Here is a 17,994-nt window from a genome sequence, read left to right as displayed (position 1 = left end):
AAATAGCTGTTTAACTTTTTAAAATATAAATTCTTTCCTCTGCATAAATCATTTTCTAGATATTTATGTTACTAATTTGGAGGCAGGTAGTTTGTTGTTGTTGGAAGCTCTCCTCTGTCTTCTGTCTCAAGCAGCATTCATGATGTCTATCCACTACTAGATAGAGATCCTCTAGCTGTTATAATAAAATGTCTCCAAATTTTGCCTGTTATGCCTCTTGGTGGGGCGGTGGAGAGAGGATAACCCTGTTTGATTGAGAAACATTGACATTAATGTCATTCTGGATTCAGCTCTCACCTCCTCTGATTATAGTAAATCAGTTTAAAATAAAACAAAACTGACTCAGGAGTGTTTTCAGCTTGACCTTTATAGAAGCTTAGAGAAACTTCCTGCGACAAAAGAGTTAAAATGAGCAAGGCTTTTGTCAGCTTTTTGAAGCAATACCAACAACAAATAATGAAATCCCTTTGGTATATCATGCTTTAGAGAGATTTTTTTCATTTCCTCTTGGAAACTTGTTAAAATCGCCTCCACTTACCATAAGTGGGAGAGCATGTTGGACACAGTATACTGTAAGTTAATCTTGAAAGATTTACATGTAAACGTGTTCCAGACTTGGTGATCTCAGCTCAACAGTAGACAGATCATTTCCAAATATTTCCGTTTCAGGAACTGACATTCAGTTCAATAAGTATTTTTTTGCAACATTAACATGAGAAGGTTTTAGCACAACCCAATCCTGCTTCCATGACCCTATTCAGTAGAAAAGCAATGCTCGGAGCAGGGTCCCAAGAGTCTTTGTAACCCACGTGTCATCTCCTACCTTGATTGGTAGGCCGCTGTAGAAAAATAAGCTCTTTCACTCTTCTTCGCTGGCCCGAATCCCTTCCCACCCTATACCAGCTGTGCCCTCCCTCCCCAGTGAACCCATATAATTACACATGTTGTCATGTGTTTTTAATTTGGTCTTTAGTCCCAAAGGGGCTCACTTTACAGAGTTTTGACAGAGATGACCATTGCATGTTCTGCTGATCCCTATGTCAGTTTCATAGTATTATAGTTCCAAGTGGGGTGGTTGAGTTGAATTACCTTGTATTTATGAATTATCTTTACTACATACATGCACCAGTAGATTACACACACACACACACACACACACACACACACACACACACACACACGAAATACTATTGATAAAGTCACCAGAAGGAGGTGCAGAAGAGTGAGAAAGAAACACAGAAGGCTAGAGAATCTTCACACATTTCATCTGCTGTTCCTTGAGCACCTAACTATGTGACAGGCACTGGCAGTGGAACTCTTGCAGAAATAGGCATGACCCTGCTGTTCTGCAGCTCACAGTCCACTGAGCAATGAGACAAGTGTACTGATCACGTTCTGCTATGCTGCAATAGGTGCCATGATGATGAGGGAAGTTGGGTACTATGGGACAGGAGCAGTTGGGATGAGCATCACCCCAGTCTGGAGAATGTGGAGGAATCAAAGAAGCCTTTGTAGAGGAAAAGGAGCTCAGCTTGGACTGGAAGGATGTGTCGCATAGCAAAGCGGAGGAGGAATATTCAAGGACTAAAGCAAAGCAGAGTTTGTGGAAACTCAGAAAAGCCCAGGAAGTTGACAAGTTTGTAGAGTAGAATGTGAGACAGGATGTTGAGAAGAAAATAAGGAGAAACAAAGGTTTTGTCTCAGAAACAAAGGTTTTGGGTGGTGTGATTTACTAAGGTGAATAGAAGGTTTGGAGGGACGTAGGGGTGGTGGTGAGAGGGGGGGCAATGACTTGTTAACCCAACACCAACCCTAGAACATGGGAATGATATTTCCGAATGTTTTCGAAAGATGTCAAAAGCTAAGGGGAATTTGAAAAGGTAGTTAGCTTTCAATGATTTTGTTACTGTTGGTTATCACGACATTCTGCAAATATACCCAGACCTCACCCTTTCTGCCAGTTTATTTTTCATCCAGCATCTCTTTCTGAATTTTAGTGTTGTATCATCTGATTGCTTGCAGTGTATCTAATATGTGCTTGAAGAATGGGTCCCCCCAAGTGAAAAGGTTGATGAGTTCTTTGGGGCTATGTTCTGTCCTTTCCACTCCTATTCTGCTCTTGTCTTCCAGAGATTTTATACTAATATTCCATGAACTCATTTTTAAGTTGACTAGATATAAGCATATTAAGTCTGGGGGGGCTATCTTTAGACCCAAGTATGATACTCTGGACGTTCTGGGGAATAAAGCTCACTTGAGGACAAAAGCAGCAGGGTGACCAACACACGGTGTGGTGACTCGATTGAACAAATGTGATTGTCAAATTCAGGGCATTGAGGTCACCTCTAATGGGCTACCCTGGCCACTGGTTTTCTTCATTCCCCACACGCTTGAAATATTCAGAGCCAAGTTATAAGTTCCTCCTCTTTAATAATCAAGCAACCCAAGCAACCACGCGGTGAGAGCCACCCTCTAAGACCCCTACACCAGGAGGTAGGACTTTCTTTAGTGACGTAGCCTGTAGGTGATCCTGGGAGGGGAGGTGTTCCCGGCGCGCCTTCCGCCCAGAGATGAACCAAGAGCCGCGGCACGAGAAGCAGAGCCTCCCGGCTACTGACTGTGATCCTGAGGTCTCCTAACCCATTTTGTCACCAAAGCAGATTCTTGGAGCCATGCATTTTGACTGAGAACTGAGCTAAAATATTAGAAACCCAAAACCGCGCGGCCGCTATTGCGGCCGCGCGGACTCAAAATCTTCACCTTTACCAAGGAAGAGAAATTATTAGATGATGCTTATTCAGCAGGCCTGATTGTTGGGGAAAATTTCCAATCAACAATAGTGAGTTCTGTATGGAAATATGAAATGTACTCAATATATAGAGAGAATAATGGGAATATCATCAGCTACTTAGATGGGGGGTGGGGTGGGAGGGGGGTGTATTGGGGTTTTTGGTGGTGGAACGGGTGCACTGGTGAAGGGATGGTGGTTTAATCAGTATTTGACTGGGACTTAAACCTGAAAGCTTTGTATTTTGTTTTCACGGTGGTTCAATAAAATATTTCTTTAAAAAAAAAAAAAATAATCAAGCAACCCAGGGGCTGGAGAGATAGTACAAGGCTGAAACTCTTAACTTGCAAGTTACCAATTAGATCCCTGGCACCACATGGAGTCCCCTGAGCACCACCAGATGTGGGCCATAGACCAAACAAAGCACTGTAAGCACTGTTATCCCGTTGTTGTTCATGGATTTGCTCAAGCAGGCACCAGTAACGTCTCCATTGTAAGACTTATTGTTACTGTTTTTGGCATATCGAATACGCCACGGGTAGCTTGCTTATCCATGCAGGCAGGATACTCTCGGTAGCTTCCCGCACTCTCTAAGAGGGACCGAGGAGAACCTGGGTCAGCCACATGCAAGGCAAATGCCCTACCCGCTGTGCTATCACTCCAGTCCAGACCAAACAACAGTCACTATCACTGTCATCCCATTGCTCATCGATTTGCTCAATCGGGCACCAGTAACATCTCCATTGTTAGACTTGTTATTACTGTTTTTGGCATATCAAATATGCCACGGGTAGCTTGCCAGCCTCTGCCGTGCAGGCGAGTTCTGCTCTCAACAGCTTGCCGGGCTCTCTGAGAGGAGCGGAGGAATTGAACCTGGGTCAGCCGCATGCAAGGCAAACGCCCTACCTGTGCTATCACTCCAGCTCAAAAAGTTTATATATATATATATATATATATATATGTACACATATATATACTTATAAACTTATATATATATGTATACATATATATACACAAATCCAGCCACTAGGGAGCCCCAACTTCACATGCCTGTTCTTTGTTTCTGGCAGGAATTTAGATAATGGGCTGTGTGCAATGTAAGGATAAAGAAGCAACAAAACTGACGGAGGAGAGGGACGGCAGCCTGAACCAGAGCTCCGGGTACCGCTATGGCACAGACCCCACCCCTCAGCACTACCCCAGCTTCGGCGTGACCTCCATCCCCAACTACAACAACTTCCACGCGGCCGGCGGCCAAGGACTCACTGTCTTTGGGGGTGTGAACTCTTCGTCTCATACTGGGACCTTGCGTACGAGAGGAGGGACAGGTAAGCCACTCTTCATGTTGGGCCAGGCCACCTCTGGCACGGGGGGGTGGGCTGAGAGGCTTCCTGTGACTGGGGACTTTCATCAGTCTTCTTCTATCCGCTGCCGGCTGAGGGGAGTAGAAAGACAAATTTTGGTAAAGTTGAGAAATCTGGGTATGTCCTGAGACAAGCTTCTCCGGGGAGAGGCTCTAAAGGCCTGTAGCTTGGGCCCTGGCTGGTGCCCCAGCAGAACGAGGGCAGCTTTTTCCAAATCCCCAGCCCTGAGCCCCATGCTTTTGAATCCAACACTGTCAAGATGTTACTGTGCTCCTTCTCCTGCTAAAAATACACTTGGTATGACTGGAGAAATGGTGCAGGGGTTAAGGCACATGACCTTGCTGTGTCTGCAGCCAAATCCAGTTTGCTTCCCAGCCAGGGCCCACTGGGCAGCAGGACATGAGGGTTATTATGTCCCTCTACTCTCTAATATTCCCTGAATCAGGACTCATCAACCGTCAGTATGTTCTCTCTCTCTTTCTTTCTCTCTCTTTTTCTCTCTCCCCCTGCCCTGCACACACATATCTCTAAATGTCCTTAATAAAACTATTCACTTCAGGGCTGGAGCAATAGCACAGTGGGAAGAGCAAATGCCTTGCACATGGCCAACCCGGGTTGGATTCCCAGCATCCCATATAGTCCCCTGAGCACTGCCAGGAGTAATTCCTGAGTGCAGAGCCAGGAGTAACCCCTGTGCATTGCCGAGTGTGACCCAAAAATCAAAAAATAAACACAAAATAAACCTATTTGCTTCACCAATATATATACATACACATGTATGTATATGTATGTGTACATATATACATATATATATGTAGAACTGTAGCATTGTCATCACACTCATCAATTTGCTTGAGCAGGCACCAGCAACATCTCCATTGTGAGATTTGTTGTTACTGGTTTTGGCATATCGAATATGCCACGGGTAGCTTGCCAGGCTCTGCCATGCAGGTGGGATATTCTCAGTAGCTTGCCGGGCTCTCCTAAAGGTACAGAGGAATCAAACCCGGGTTGGCCACATGCAAGGCAAACGCCCTACCCGCTGTGCTATCGCTCCAGTCCATATAAAATTTATATCATACATATAAAATTTGAATCATACCTATCTGTAAGGGACCTTCTTCCTGCTTTTTTTTAAGTTTCCTTCTCTTTCCCACCACACGACTGTGTTTTTCATTGCCATGTGTACTTGCTGACTCAGCCAGTACTTTGTAAAAAATCCCTGGCATACATTCCCAGACATATGTTTTTCGACATATTTCTAAGTTACCTCATGCATCAGTCGCCTTCCAGATCTTCCTGGGGTGTGAATCGTGGTCACTAGGCATTTGACATGATGCGTTACAAAATTGTTTCATGTGAAAGTTTTATATGCATCAGCTGCTGTGCTCTGGGGTCATCTGGGGAAGAGTTTAGATAACAGCCCACATGTCCTGCTTCCTTTGCTCCCTCATTCCCCAGCACCACTCATCATTAGCAGCCTCCTCTCACCCTCCACGCTCGACCAGGAGCACTTCACTCTGTAGAGCAGAAGAGGCAGTACGGCTCACTTTGATGGGACTAAAGGGATCTTCAGTTCCCTTTATCATTTGGGGGGAGTGATTTTTTGTTTTGTTTCGGGGGGCTAAACCTGGTGATACTCAGGAATTACTCCTGGTGGTGTTCGGGGGACCATATGGGATATCAGGGATAGAACCTGGGTCAGCCACTATGTTCGAGGCAAGTGTCCTACCCACTGTGCTGTCTCTCTGGCCTCTCACATTCCCTTTAAAGAGGGAACTTTGCAGAGTTCAATGAAGGCAGGAACATCTTAGCATCCCTCCTGCCTTCCTGGAAGGCTCAGGAATGGAGGAGGGAGGAAAAAGGCATCCAGGCAGTCTGGGGAAGCCTATTGACTGAGGATGTTTGAGGACGAAGCCAGACCCATCACACACTTCCCCTGCCTGAGCGGGGAAGAAAGCACAGGCGCTGTGCCAGCCAGACTCTTGAGGTCTGCTAAGGCCAGCAGCAACCTTGCTCATTCACGCACGAGTACCAGAGGTGAATCCCTATGAATCCAGGTGTCAGGGGGCTGGCACCAGAGAGGGCCACCCACTTTAAACAAGGGGCTCTTCACAGCAGTCAGGAGTAAACTTTGTCCTTTTTTATCGAGATAACCCTTTTATGAAACTTGAAAGTGCCCCCCAAAGGTCAGGGGACTTCTGCCCGGTATATGCGTGTCACTGCGACTCCTTTGACACTTCCTCTCCATCTGTAAGATCAAAACTCCCATGGGTTGGAGAGATCATACAGGGATAGGGCGCTTGCCTTGCACACAGCTGATCTCTCCCATCCCCGACACTGTCAGGAGTGATCTCTGAGCACACAGCCAAGAGAAAGCCCTGAGCACCGCCTGGTCTGTGCCCGCCACAAAGAAAAAGATAAAAGCCCCTAGTGACACCATGTAGACTGCGAGTGGAATGTCCATCCCTTGCAACTTGTCTTTCACACAGCGGAGCTTAGGTTTGTCTTTAAATCCCATAATGAAGGGAGTCTGTCAGTGAAGTATTACATGAGAATAGGCATGACCTTGTCAATGACTTAGGCTTTTTGTTGTTTGTCAGCCTTTTTCGTACCTTTCGAAGAAATCTAAAAGAAGGCAGATGGTTGCCCACTGGGCCCTCCCGGCATGCTCAGACCTTTTGAATGCCAACGCTCCTGCAGGATGTCCCCCTTGGCAGTGGTGGAAAGACAAACCCCACCTTCCACTCTGATTTTTGGGCATATCATTCCCTTGGAACCACCTGTAACAAATGGCAGCCTGGAAAAGGGCATAATCTATGTAGAGCTACATCAGGTACTTTGAAATATGTGAAGATCAAAGTGAGAAGCCAGAGAGCAGAGAAATGAAAAGTACTCATTACCGATGGCTGCATAGCAAAACTCCCACAGGGGACATTCCCACCACCCTCGCTATGTTCTGTCGGTTAAGAGCAAGTGTCCGGGTTTGGCCCACACTTATGGGAAAGGAGATTGCACAGGGTCATGAATACCGAGAGGTGAACTCAGTGAAGACCATCTTAGAACTCTCCCTATGCTCAGTCCAGACCAAATGGGATTCTGGCCATTCTTTGCTGTTGAGAGTGAACTTCTGCATCCCAGGGGAGTAAGCCAGATAGAAGACGGAGGGTGAGTGTGGAAGAGTAAGTACCACAAGTCAAGGTGAGGGTTGGTGAGTTAAAGGGAGGAGCAGGGCAAAACAGAGTGGTTGATGGGACTGGAGCGACAGTATAATGTCTCAGACCCAGGTTTGATCCTGACATCCCTTGTGGTCCCTCAAGCACTGGTAATTCCTGAGTGCAGAGCCAGGAGTAACCTCTGAGCATCACTGGGTGTGACAAAGCAAAAAAAAAAAAAAAAGGCATGTGGGATCTGCCACTTCAATGCCCAATCTTGCCAGGACAGTTGAGCACAACACTTGGAGTAGCCTCCCACCACAGTACCACTGGATGTGACCCCAAAATCAACAACAACCTCCACGATAAAACAGGAAAGAGAAGAAAGAGTTCAAGAGCAATGAGTGAAGTTGCAGAAAGGGTTTTATCTCACTGCAAGGGTTTTCCCCAGCCCCCGGCAGTGCTTTCACACTCTGCAGTCCTGTTAGGCCAGAGGCAGGAGTGGTTCCATTTTGCCAGAAACCTAACCTGGGCTCCTTAGTGGAGACGGATGCTTGTTAGCTAAAGAGCTCTGGGAGCCCGAGCTCCCGCGCGGCTGCTGCAGCAGCTGCTGCTCTGCTTGGGATGTGTGGGCATTGTCAGTACCTTCCCGAGGACTCATTCAAAAGTGCACTGAGAGAAGTCCTGCAGATTTTAGTTGGATCCAGGGATGCTTCCTGCTCCAAAGACTGGGATCGCCATCTCGGCACCAGTGTTTGCACATTGCTTTGCCACGCCGCATAACGTTATCTGCACTGATTGCCCGAAGCTTTTGCGGGTGATTTTAATGGACACTGAGCTTCTCAGCATTCATTTCTCCACGCGTAATGATCTCTCCCCTTGCGATTGTGTTTTGTCAGGAGTGACCTTGTTCGTGGCCCTTTATGATTATGAAGCACGGACGGAAGATGACCTGAGTTTTCACAAAGGAGAAAAATTCCAAATATTGAACAGCTCGTAAGTTTGGAGTGGGAGGGAGAGACGCATGCGCCTCTAGAGCCGGCCGGAGAGCTCTCTTGCTTCCCTCTGTAGCTTCTCGGCTTTCTGAAATGCTGGATCGCTTGTGAAATTCACTTGTTCTCAGGGTGGTCTCAGTTGAGAAACCAAGAATGCATGGACAGGCAGAGGATTTGATGTTCAGGGGATGCTTTTGGGGGTGTCACTATGGCAGAATTGATGGTTTCTGTTTGGGTTTAAAAGTTATAAAAGCAGGGTTAGAGAGTTAGTATAGCAGGTGGAGGGAGCACTTACCATGCACAAGGCAACCCAAAAGGTACTTCTGTAGCAAAGCCCACATGTGCCACCAGGGGATCACTGCATAGCTTTAGAGAAGCTAGTCCTTGCCCAAAGCAAGTTTGTGCCTTCTTCCTTTGTTCTTTTTGTGTGAATGGCACACAGTCAAAAAGGGCGAAGAACCATGCAAGACAATAGCACCTGTCCCAGTCTCCTTTTGTGGTTGACATGCGTGGCCTGCAGTGTTTGCCCAGAGCTTTGTGCCTCTGACCCCATTCTTTTAGAAGAAAATATTACAAAGGGCTTTACTCCCTCCTCCATCTTTAACATTCTTCCTGCCTATAGAATTTCTCATCCCACATGCCATTTAGATGCCCTTTTTTAAGGTTGGGGGTGGGGCTGAAGGTCTTTGTATCAAATACAATCACCTGAAGTCTAGAGTAATAATAGGGGAGAGAGGCTGGGGAAGGGAAAACAAAGCAATAATGCAGATGCAGGTGGCAGCTCTCCTTATTCCGCCCAGCCAGGGCTGGGAGAGGAGGCCAGGAGCTCTGTTCTCCTGGGCAGCTGCCACACCTCCATGCATGTACACATGTGTGCAAGCATGCATGTGTGTGCATGTTTGCATGTATTGTCCTCACACACTCCCACTTCTTTCCCTAATAGAGGGCAAAATCTGCGGGCCCTAGGGCTGCCGGCTTTCCCAGGTTAAATAAACCTGGAAGAGGTTTATTGCTGGCTGGCGCGTGTGCAGGCACCCAGAGCCCATGGGGGTCCTCTCAGGGACCTATTGTAAGTGCTCAGTGCTGTGCATTTGAATATGATTAATCCTCAACCTATTTGCCAAATATTTCCATTAATCTGCTCTACTCTCTGTTTTCATATTTCTTTTTTTAAAAGAATTTTTATTTGAGTCATTCATTAAGTGGCATAAGAATCTGTGAGGGAGCTAATCAATTCAACAACAATTTGTTGGGATCAAAACCATCTTACAATTTTTACCTCATAAAATTCTAAGCAGAGTGTACTATGGACATGAGTCGTTGGGTTGAATCTGGCCTGAGAGGTGATGTTAATTAGAAAATAAAAGCCAAGTGTCTTTAATTATTGTGCTTTGCTAGGAAAATGTTTGAAAATTGATCATATTCACGCCACACCCGCATCAAAGAACAATCGAGGGAGGGTGACTGACATCCACTTTGAGGGAAAGCTCCTCATGTCCAAGTCGCAGGCAGCCTGGCCGGCTGCAGTTAGAAAAACAGTGCAGAGAAAAAGCTCTTTTCACATTTCAGGAGGAGGATTTTCTTGAGACAGTGACTTTTGAAAGAATGATCAGTGGTTTACTCCAAGGACCGTCGTGGGCTCATGACCCAACCTGGTGACACCTGTCAGGTTTTCACAGTGGTTAGACAAAATCCTGGTGCAGCACACCATGCAGCATTGGCCGAACTGTGATGGTCATGCTTTCTGAGCGCATGCTGCATAGGGACAAAAGTCAGAGAAGCCAGCGTTTATTATCAAAACGCTCCACAGTTCAAGGCTAAACTGTTTTTTTTTTTTTTTTTAATTTTTAAAATTTTTATTATATCACCATGTGGAAAGTTACAGTTTTCAGGTTTATGTCTCAGTTATACAATATTCAAACACCATCCCTTCACCAGTGCCCCTATTCCACCACCAAAATACCCAGTATACCCCCCCAACTGTGTAACTGATGAATTTCACTTCATTTTCTCTCTACCTTGATTACATTCCATATTGCAAAACAAAACTCACTATTGTTGTTAGAGTTTCCCCCCAAGGAAGACAGCCCTACTAAGGAACCATTTGATAATTGGTTTGTCATTAAAAGATTGTATGTTTTCAGTTTTTAGAAAAGGTCTAAGCTGACGCGGCCGCGCGGCTCGGATGTGTTCCAGTCCCGCAACCCGGAGCCGTGTTAGTTGCTTCTCAGTGTCGCCAGGGCTCCATCCGGAGAAGGTGTGCCAGCTGTACCTCCTCCGTCTGGATCCCTGGTGTTGTTGGCCCGGATTCGGGTCCGGAGCATTTCTCCGGCCGCGTTGCTCACCAGACTGCCCGGCCTCTTCTCCAAGGCTAAACTGTTGGCACATGCAACTCCCTGACAACACAGGGGCTCCTGGCTCCTAGGGCCATGGAAGGTTATTAATAGATTCTTATTCTCAACCTGGTGGGTCAGTGCAAGAGCCTACAGACATGATGCAGCTCAGGCCTGTCAGCACGGAGTGATTACCCAGCCCCCCCACACACACCGTGTCCTCGGAGCCTCCAAGGCGGTTCCTGGCAGTGTGCACAGGCCTCCAAAGCTGTGCCCAGTGATGCCCAGGTAACCAGGTGGTCCTCAAGATCACAGGGGGAAACACATGCATGCGAGCACCCAAGCCCTGTACTTTCTCTCCAGCTGAGAGACAAACTTTTTTTTTTTAAATGTAAGTCTTTAAATTAGAGGAACAGAGGGAGCTGTTATGAAAACCTAAACCAGAAGCAGATTTTAAAAGTCCTGTATTTCAATTACAGCAAGGTAAAAAAAAAAAAATCATGCCAATTTACTAATCAGAACTCTGAATCCATGAAATCAGCCGAACTGTGAGAACAATCTAAAGCAATCAAAGGTGAGGGGCCGGAGTCGAGTGCCCCAAGAGCTGGAGCACATACGTAGCAATCAGGGGCCCGGCCTCACACCTGGCAGCGCAGAGTGCCCCGGGGACCGTCAGGAGCCAGTGCTGAGCACCGCCAGGTGTGGCCCAGAAACACAGCTTTAATCATCACAGTGAGCCACAACAGCTCAAGGAAGAGAGGATGGGCATGGTAGAATTCTATTTAGAGTTTTCCTAGGTCTAGGTGAATGTCTATAAAGATGGGATGTGTAGGGTAGGTGAGTTGGGCGTTCAGTCTGTTTAAAAGGTTCATTGCACAACAGACTCCCTTGACATTTTTGCATCGGTATCAGCCTCTCTGGGGACAGTATGTGAGGGTCACTAGGTAATGAATGTGCTGAGTTATTGTTACTTCAGATCTCCTTTGATGAGAAAGTGACCCTTGATGGCCTAGAAAAAGGATTTTTATCTTTCTCATGAGTATCTGAAAACCCTTGTGAGATTAATGGAGTCACTTAAGAGAAAGTCTTAAATTCCTAATACATGACTTCAGAATGAGCTGATAGCTGGATTCTTATCTTTGCTGCACTACTTAGGTGCTGGGAACAAATTGTGGTCGTTAATGCTGAATTTTAAATAGAAATTACCTGTTTTACACAGGATCACCTGAATAAAACTGTGCTTCTTGTCCAAATCTGCTGCAAATCATACTGGCTCCCTGCCCCCATGACCATTCTAGGGTCTGCAAAATGGATACTTGACTTTCTGGTTTTTTCCTTCTTAATTTAAATGAATTAGAACTTGAATAAAGCTAGCTTGCTTCAACAAAAAGCATCACTTGAAACACTTAATTTCTTCCTCACCATGGTGATTTTGCAGAGAAAGAGTGTGTGTGTGTGTGTGTGTGTGGGGGGGGGGGGGAGAGAGAGAGAGAGAGAGAGAGAGAGAGAGAGAGGTGGATAATTTTTATGATGAAATGTCTCCATCTAGTGGAATTTCAGAGCAGTAAAGTGTTACGCTATTGAAGATTTCTCCAAGACCATTTCATTTAAATTCATGCGGTGTTCAAATAATGAATACACATGTTCTTAAATTATCTTCTTACAGGGCTAGAGCAATAGTACAGTGGGTAGGAAATTTGCCTTGCTCAGGGCCAACCTGAGTTTGATCCCCAGTATCTCATATGGTCCCCCAAGCCCTGCCAGGAGCGATCCCTGAGCACTGCTAGGTGTGGCCACCAAACAAAAAAAGCAGTAATCCTCTTGAAGCTGCATCTATCTCTTATGAAGGACACAGAAATGAAACATGTCAACATGTTTGGTTGCATGATTAGAACCAGACAGGCAGGGCCGAGGGGGCTGCCCAGTGCCGGTCCCTGAAACAGACCGTGATCTCTCTCACCGGGTCTGGGTACCCAGGGTTGTGCATCTACACATGTAGTGTTCTCTGTGTGTCGTGAAAATTAAATCCTCACCAAAATCTTGACAGGAACTAAATTTAAGGTTTTTGATAATGGGCTCTCTGGGTATGAGAACAGTTTTCTCCCACCATTGATACATGTCTTTGAAATTCTCTTTCTAGACTAGAAAAAGAAAGCTGTAAAATAAATTCACTGTTCAGGTGTTTGCATCTCCATCCCCTTCGATGCACCAGCACTGCATGGGGCTTGCTCAGCAGGCAGCTTCCTGCAGAGCCCCCCTGTAGGGACTGTGGCCCCAAAAAGCCTTGTGTTGACTCTGAGATTGCTTATTCTCTACCCAATTAAAACAGTTTGGGGATGATCTTTTTACGGGGGCGGGGGGGGGGGGATTGTTTGTTTCTACTTTAGGGACTATACCAAATGGTGCTTGGGGGATCAGGTGATGCCAGGGATTGGCCAGGGGCTCCCACATGCCAAGCCTGCATCCAGCTCTTTGAGCCGTTTCCCCCACTCATATCTGGGGAAGACCCCAACGATGGCCAAAAGCCAACACATTTTCTTCCTTGACTCAAGGCTTTCACAGCCTCAAAAGCCCCTTTATTTTGTTTGTTTGTTTGTTTTGTTCGGAGCCACACCCAGTGGTGTTCAGAGCTTACTCCCAGCTCTGCACCCAGGGATTACCCCTGGCAGTTTCGGACCCTACGTGGTGCCAACTATCAAACCCAAGTCCACTGTGTGCAAGGCAAGCAGCTACCCACTGCACTATCTCTCCAGCCCCATAGAGTGATTTGAAAAAAAAAAAAAAAGGAGAAGAAGAGGAGTTGACCGATTGGTGGCCAGGAGTCTGAGAGGTTTGGAATAACTCTGGGCATTCACATGCTCCCTCGCCCCCTCACATTCCTGGTCACAAGCCTGTGGGTGGCTCTGGGGAGATGTGAGAGCTGTCACCTGTGCACACCTGTGAGCTGTGGTGACTAGGAAGAGGCATGTCCTCCATCCCTGTGCTGTCAGCCCCCGCTGCTGGTGTTTCCCTGACTTGGTTGCTGTGGGCTGAGTGCGGTGCTGCCCGCCCCTCCTCCACAGCCTCCTGCCTTGAGCTGTGCACTCCGCAGCGGGACACAGGCCATTGTCAGAGCACCAGGTGGACACAGCAGTGCGGCCAGGAATCCCCTTCCTTTCTGAAGTGTCCTGGGCCCCATGCAGAGCTGCCCCACCCTTCCCCACCTACCACCCGCCTCTAGTCAGTGTTCGAGCAATCGGTGAGATATCAGGTTGACATTCTCTGAGCAAGGTATTGCCTATTGTAGTCTATTGTCCAGCCCGTTTTCTGGAGAGCAAGCAAGGTGCACATCCAGCGCCATCTTCTCTCACTCCCTGTGTCTCCTAAGGAGCTTCCTGCCTGCTACAAGGCTTGCCTTTCATTTTCCCAATGCCACATTTGGTGGCTGACCACAGGACCCTAAAGCCAAGAGGAGTGGGAGTGCTTCTCTCAAGCACTACCGAAGGTCACTGGCTGCCCGGGGGTCGGGCACATGATGAGGCTGTTAGCTGAATTAGTGCAGTTGGTACAGGCTTTTCCCCTCTCTGCCTTTCTAAGCTTATAACTTGCCATAGTGTGTGTGTGTGTGTGTGTGTGTGTGTGTGTGTGTGTGTGTGTGTGTGTGTGTAGAGTACAACAGGACAGGTGGATGCTTGTATGTGTTGCAAATTCTTGCAAAGATAATTCTATGTGTTGCCCCCAATAAGGTGAGTTCACAAGCCCTTCATCTTACATAATTGTAATTTTGTACTTGTTGCTATAATGTTTTTTTCTCCAGTGAGCTAGGAAGGCTTCCCTCCCTGTCTATCCAAGTTAGGAGCACTTACTAAACAAATTTCTGTCTTCTTTTCCCCAAAACCCAAGAGCCCCCTTCTGGACAAATGACTGCCACATGCAAGGCAAGCACTTGAAGCCCTGTACTCTCTCTCCAACCCACTCTTAATTCAAGATAAGGCAAGAGCCAAGAGGCTGTGTTTAACTCCCTGTCGGTTGGGATTACAGCCATTTGACTACCACAGGGGGCTGTGGTGGAGTTTGGAGAAGTCCAGTGGTGAGGGGGCAGGGAGAGGGTCATGCAGTCTTGCAGCCTTGAATCTGCAAACACGGAGCACTGGAATGGTCTTCAAACTCACGTCCTTTTTACTCCCCTTTCTCTGCAGGGAAGGAGATTGGTGGGAGGCTCGCTCCTTGACAACTGGAGAGACGGGTTACATTCCCAGCAATTACGTGGCTCCTGTGGACTCCATCCAAGCAGAAGAGTATGTTTTGTTTCCTTGTTTTCACTTGACTACTTGCGTTTTAAAGTTAGTCACTACAATAAAGTGGCATTGAGATTGTGCAGGAGGGAGACAAAAAATTGATAGCGCGGTTAAGGGTCGAGAAGGGGCTGGTGTTGTGTTCTAGGCTCCGTGCCATGGTGTTGGCTGTCTCTGTAAGACTTGTGCTTGTATTACATTTGTAATTTTCTTTAAGCCTGCTCACTTTTACAGACCTTTATTTTAAAAGGAAACTATATCCGTACCTTAAATGAAAATCCAATATTACTTGCCCAAGATAGAAAGTAACTATAAAAAAAAAGTAATGAAATTCTAGCTAGCACATAGATTATTGCCAACCCTAAGTTCTTAGCCTGCAGTCTGCTGAAATTTTTTTTATGTCAAATCATTTAAGAATAAAAGAAGGTAAAGGGAAGGGGAGGAGCAAATCATTTGTAAAGATTGAATTACGGAGGTTTCCTTTCTCGTCCATGGAATCAGGAATAGTAAAGGTGCTCTGAAAAACCCTCAGTTCCGGGCTGCAGCAGAAACAGCTCACTGACAGCACAGCCCAGGGCATGGGGAACCCTGGCGTGGGGCGTTCCAAATCATTTTTCCCTTTGATTCGGGGTCTCACGTGGTTCCCATGAAAGCTCCTTGTGACAAGCAGTGAGGTGACCCAGGAATTACTCCGGGACCTGTTTGGGCAGAGCATCGTCCTTAGGCTGGAGGGGATTCCAGACTCTCTCTTGGTTCCCTCTCCTGACCTGGGGGGCTAATGGGCATATCAGGGAACTGCTGGCAGCATAGCTAAAGCGCGACCCTAATTTCTGAGCAGGAGAAGGGTTGGAGAGATGCCATCTCCCGGGTGCTGGAATCTGCTCTCTGCCTGGCAGATCTGGCTCTCCCCACTCACCGGAGGTGCCTTTGCCTCTGCGAGAAGGGGCTCTCTTGGGAAGAAAAGGCAGCCCCTGAGCCCAGCCTTTATCCCGCTTGTTCACTGTGCCTGGGTGTGGCTCAGCCCTGAACAGAGGCTGCTGCACACAGCAGCCCAGACCCCAGTCAGGCCATTTTCTGATCTCTAATTCCCTGCGTTTCTGCTAAGAAGATGCTTTTGTTTCTCACACTCAAGTGCACAGGGCTTCTGCCCTCCTTTGTCCTCCAGGGACTGCTGTTGGTCTTCAGCAACTCTGTGATTTTTTTTTTAATTGCTGGAAAGATTTGCAGCCATCTTCGTGTTTCAGAATATGAAAGGTGCCACCTTTTAGTAAGAAAAGGTACCACCAAAAAGGCAACCTTATTTTTATTTAATGGAGCATCTACCTTTTCTGTACTCAAGTTATATTTATAATAGTCAATTTTTAACATTTTTTTAAAGATGATCATAGCATCTTTAAATTAAGCATTTGGTTTTACATTGACAAGAATTGCCATCATCTCAAAATGCTCTTATTTCTGTACAACCCATTTTCTAACATTCTCTTTTTCACCACCACTAATGTTTACACCACATTTTAATTGGAATTTTGATACAAACCTAGAGAGTCATTTCTCCAAGATAATTGGGACAGTGCTCTTTATGCCATCAAGTGCCCGGTTAGTATTCTTGCACGCTTTGGTGCCTTTCAAAGTCACCGAGGGGCCTGCATGCAGAGTCTGCTTTCTTATCTCCAGCGAAGCCCTTTCATTCACAAAAGAATTTGACAGTGAACGCATAATAGCTATGTTCAGGAATAATGAATCGTAATGTCTTCTTAGAAGAGCAAATCCTTTCACAGTTAAATATTATAAAAAGCATTCCTGTCTGCAGATTCCAATAGAATGCTCCGGAATTCTCCCTTGGGTTTCTTGGAACACCTGCTGTTCCTTCAGCACCAATGCCAAACTGTGAACTTGTGGGGACCGGCCAGAGGGTAGAGGGATAAAGAAAGACACAAACTGCAGATTAGAGGGAACTTGGTAGGAGATGTCCTGATATGGCCCTAGAGTGCCTGCCACTTGCTGGGGGAGAAGATAAGAATGTTGATGAAACCAGTATTTTTGGATTTGGTTTGGTTTTAGTTTAGAGGCCACGCCTGGTTGTGCTTGGGGTTCATTCCTGGCTCTGGGCTCGGGGAAAACTCCTGATGGCTCTTGGGGAACCAATTATGGTATTGGGGATTAAACTGGGCAAGTGTGTTACCTCCTCTGCTTTTTTTCCAGTCAAATGTTTTAAAGGAAGAGCTCACTGTGCACAGTAACCCACCTCTGCAGCTGGGCAGGGCACACATGTGGTAGATCCTTGCCCAGTCATGAAAATCTCTTCTATTAACCCACATCTTCATACCTGCTGGACAGGAAGAGACCGCTAATGCATAATCAGGCAGCTGTCATCTTCAGCAAGGGGCAGCCCTGAGCAGTTATTTCTTTCTCTTTTTTTTTTTTTTTAGTACCCATAGGTAGAAGCTACTAAAAAATCATGTCTTGTTTTCAATCCTTTCTGACTGGCATGTTTCTGATTCTTACATCAGTGATCAGTATAGACACTGAGACTAGGTTTTATAATTTCCCCCAGCTTGTAAGTATGCTTGAAAATCAAGGGTCATGCAGAAAGGTATAGGAAGCAGGTCCTGCTGTCAGCATTTCAAAACACCGTCTTGACTTTCTGTTTTTATGCATGCAGGTGGCAGTTTTAACACAAACCCAGTTCCTGTCATCCCTGAAGGGAGAAAAATAACCCATGATTCAGATCTAATTTATTTTGAGGGTGAAAGAGATGAATTAGGGAATGAGTCAAAACTGGATCGAAAAAGAACTGGCTGAAGCCAGGATGAAGTACACAGGGAAGGCAGGGAAGGAACATGTACAGCGGGCCGAGGGGCTTCCAGGGTAAATGATGGTTCTAAAACGTTTTCTTGATCTCAAAAAGTGTTTCCTTGATTTCCAAAGGTGGTACTTTGGAAAACTTGGCCGGAAAGATGCTGAGCGACAGCTTCTGTCCTTTGGAAACCCCAGAGGTACCTTTCTTATCCGTGAGAGTGAAACCACCAAAGGTAAGATAATGAGTCCGAGAAGGTGGCTTGTCACTCACATCTGTAGATTAGTC

At 46.4% G+C, this 17,994-nt stretch overlaps 1 protein-coding gene across 1 annotated transcript in view; it reads left to right on the top strand.

The window, feature by feature from the left end:
* FYN (FYN proto-oncogene, Src family tyrosine kinase) overlaps positions 1-17,994 on the top strand; it is a 225,139-nt gene that overhangs the window by 157,616 nt on the left and 49,529 nt on the right. The window contains exons 4-7 of the mRNA XM_055134239.1: positions 3,859-4,116; positions 8,207-8,303; positions 14,814-14,912; positions 17,838-17,941. Coding sequence (XP_054990214.1) covers positions 3,870-4,116; positions 8,207-8,303; positions 14,814-14,912; positions 17,838-17,941 — 547 coding nt within the window. The 5' untranslated portion in view covers positions 3,859-3,869. The remainder of the gene's footprint in view (positions 1-3,858; positions 4,117-8,206; positions 8,304-14,813; positions 14,913-17,837; positions 17,942-17,994) is intronic.

The sequence above is a fragment of the Sorex araneus genome, chromosome 4 (assembly GCF_027595985.1).
Source record: "Sorex araneus isolate mSorAra2 chromosome 4, mSorAra2.pri, whole genome shotgun sequence".
Lineage (NCBI taxonomy): Eukaryota > Metazoa > Chordata > Mammalia > Eulipotyphla > Soricidae > Sorex > Sorex araneus.
This window is presented reverse-complemented; position numbering and strand designations above follow the sequence as displayed.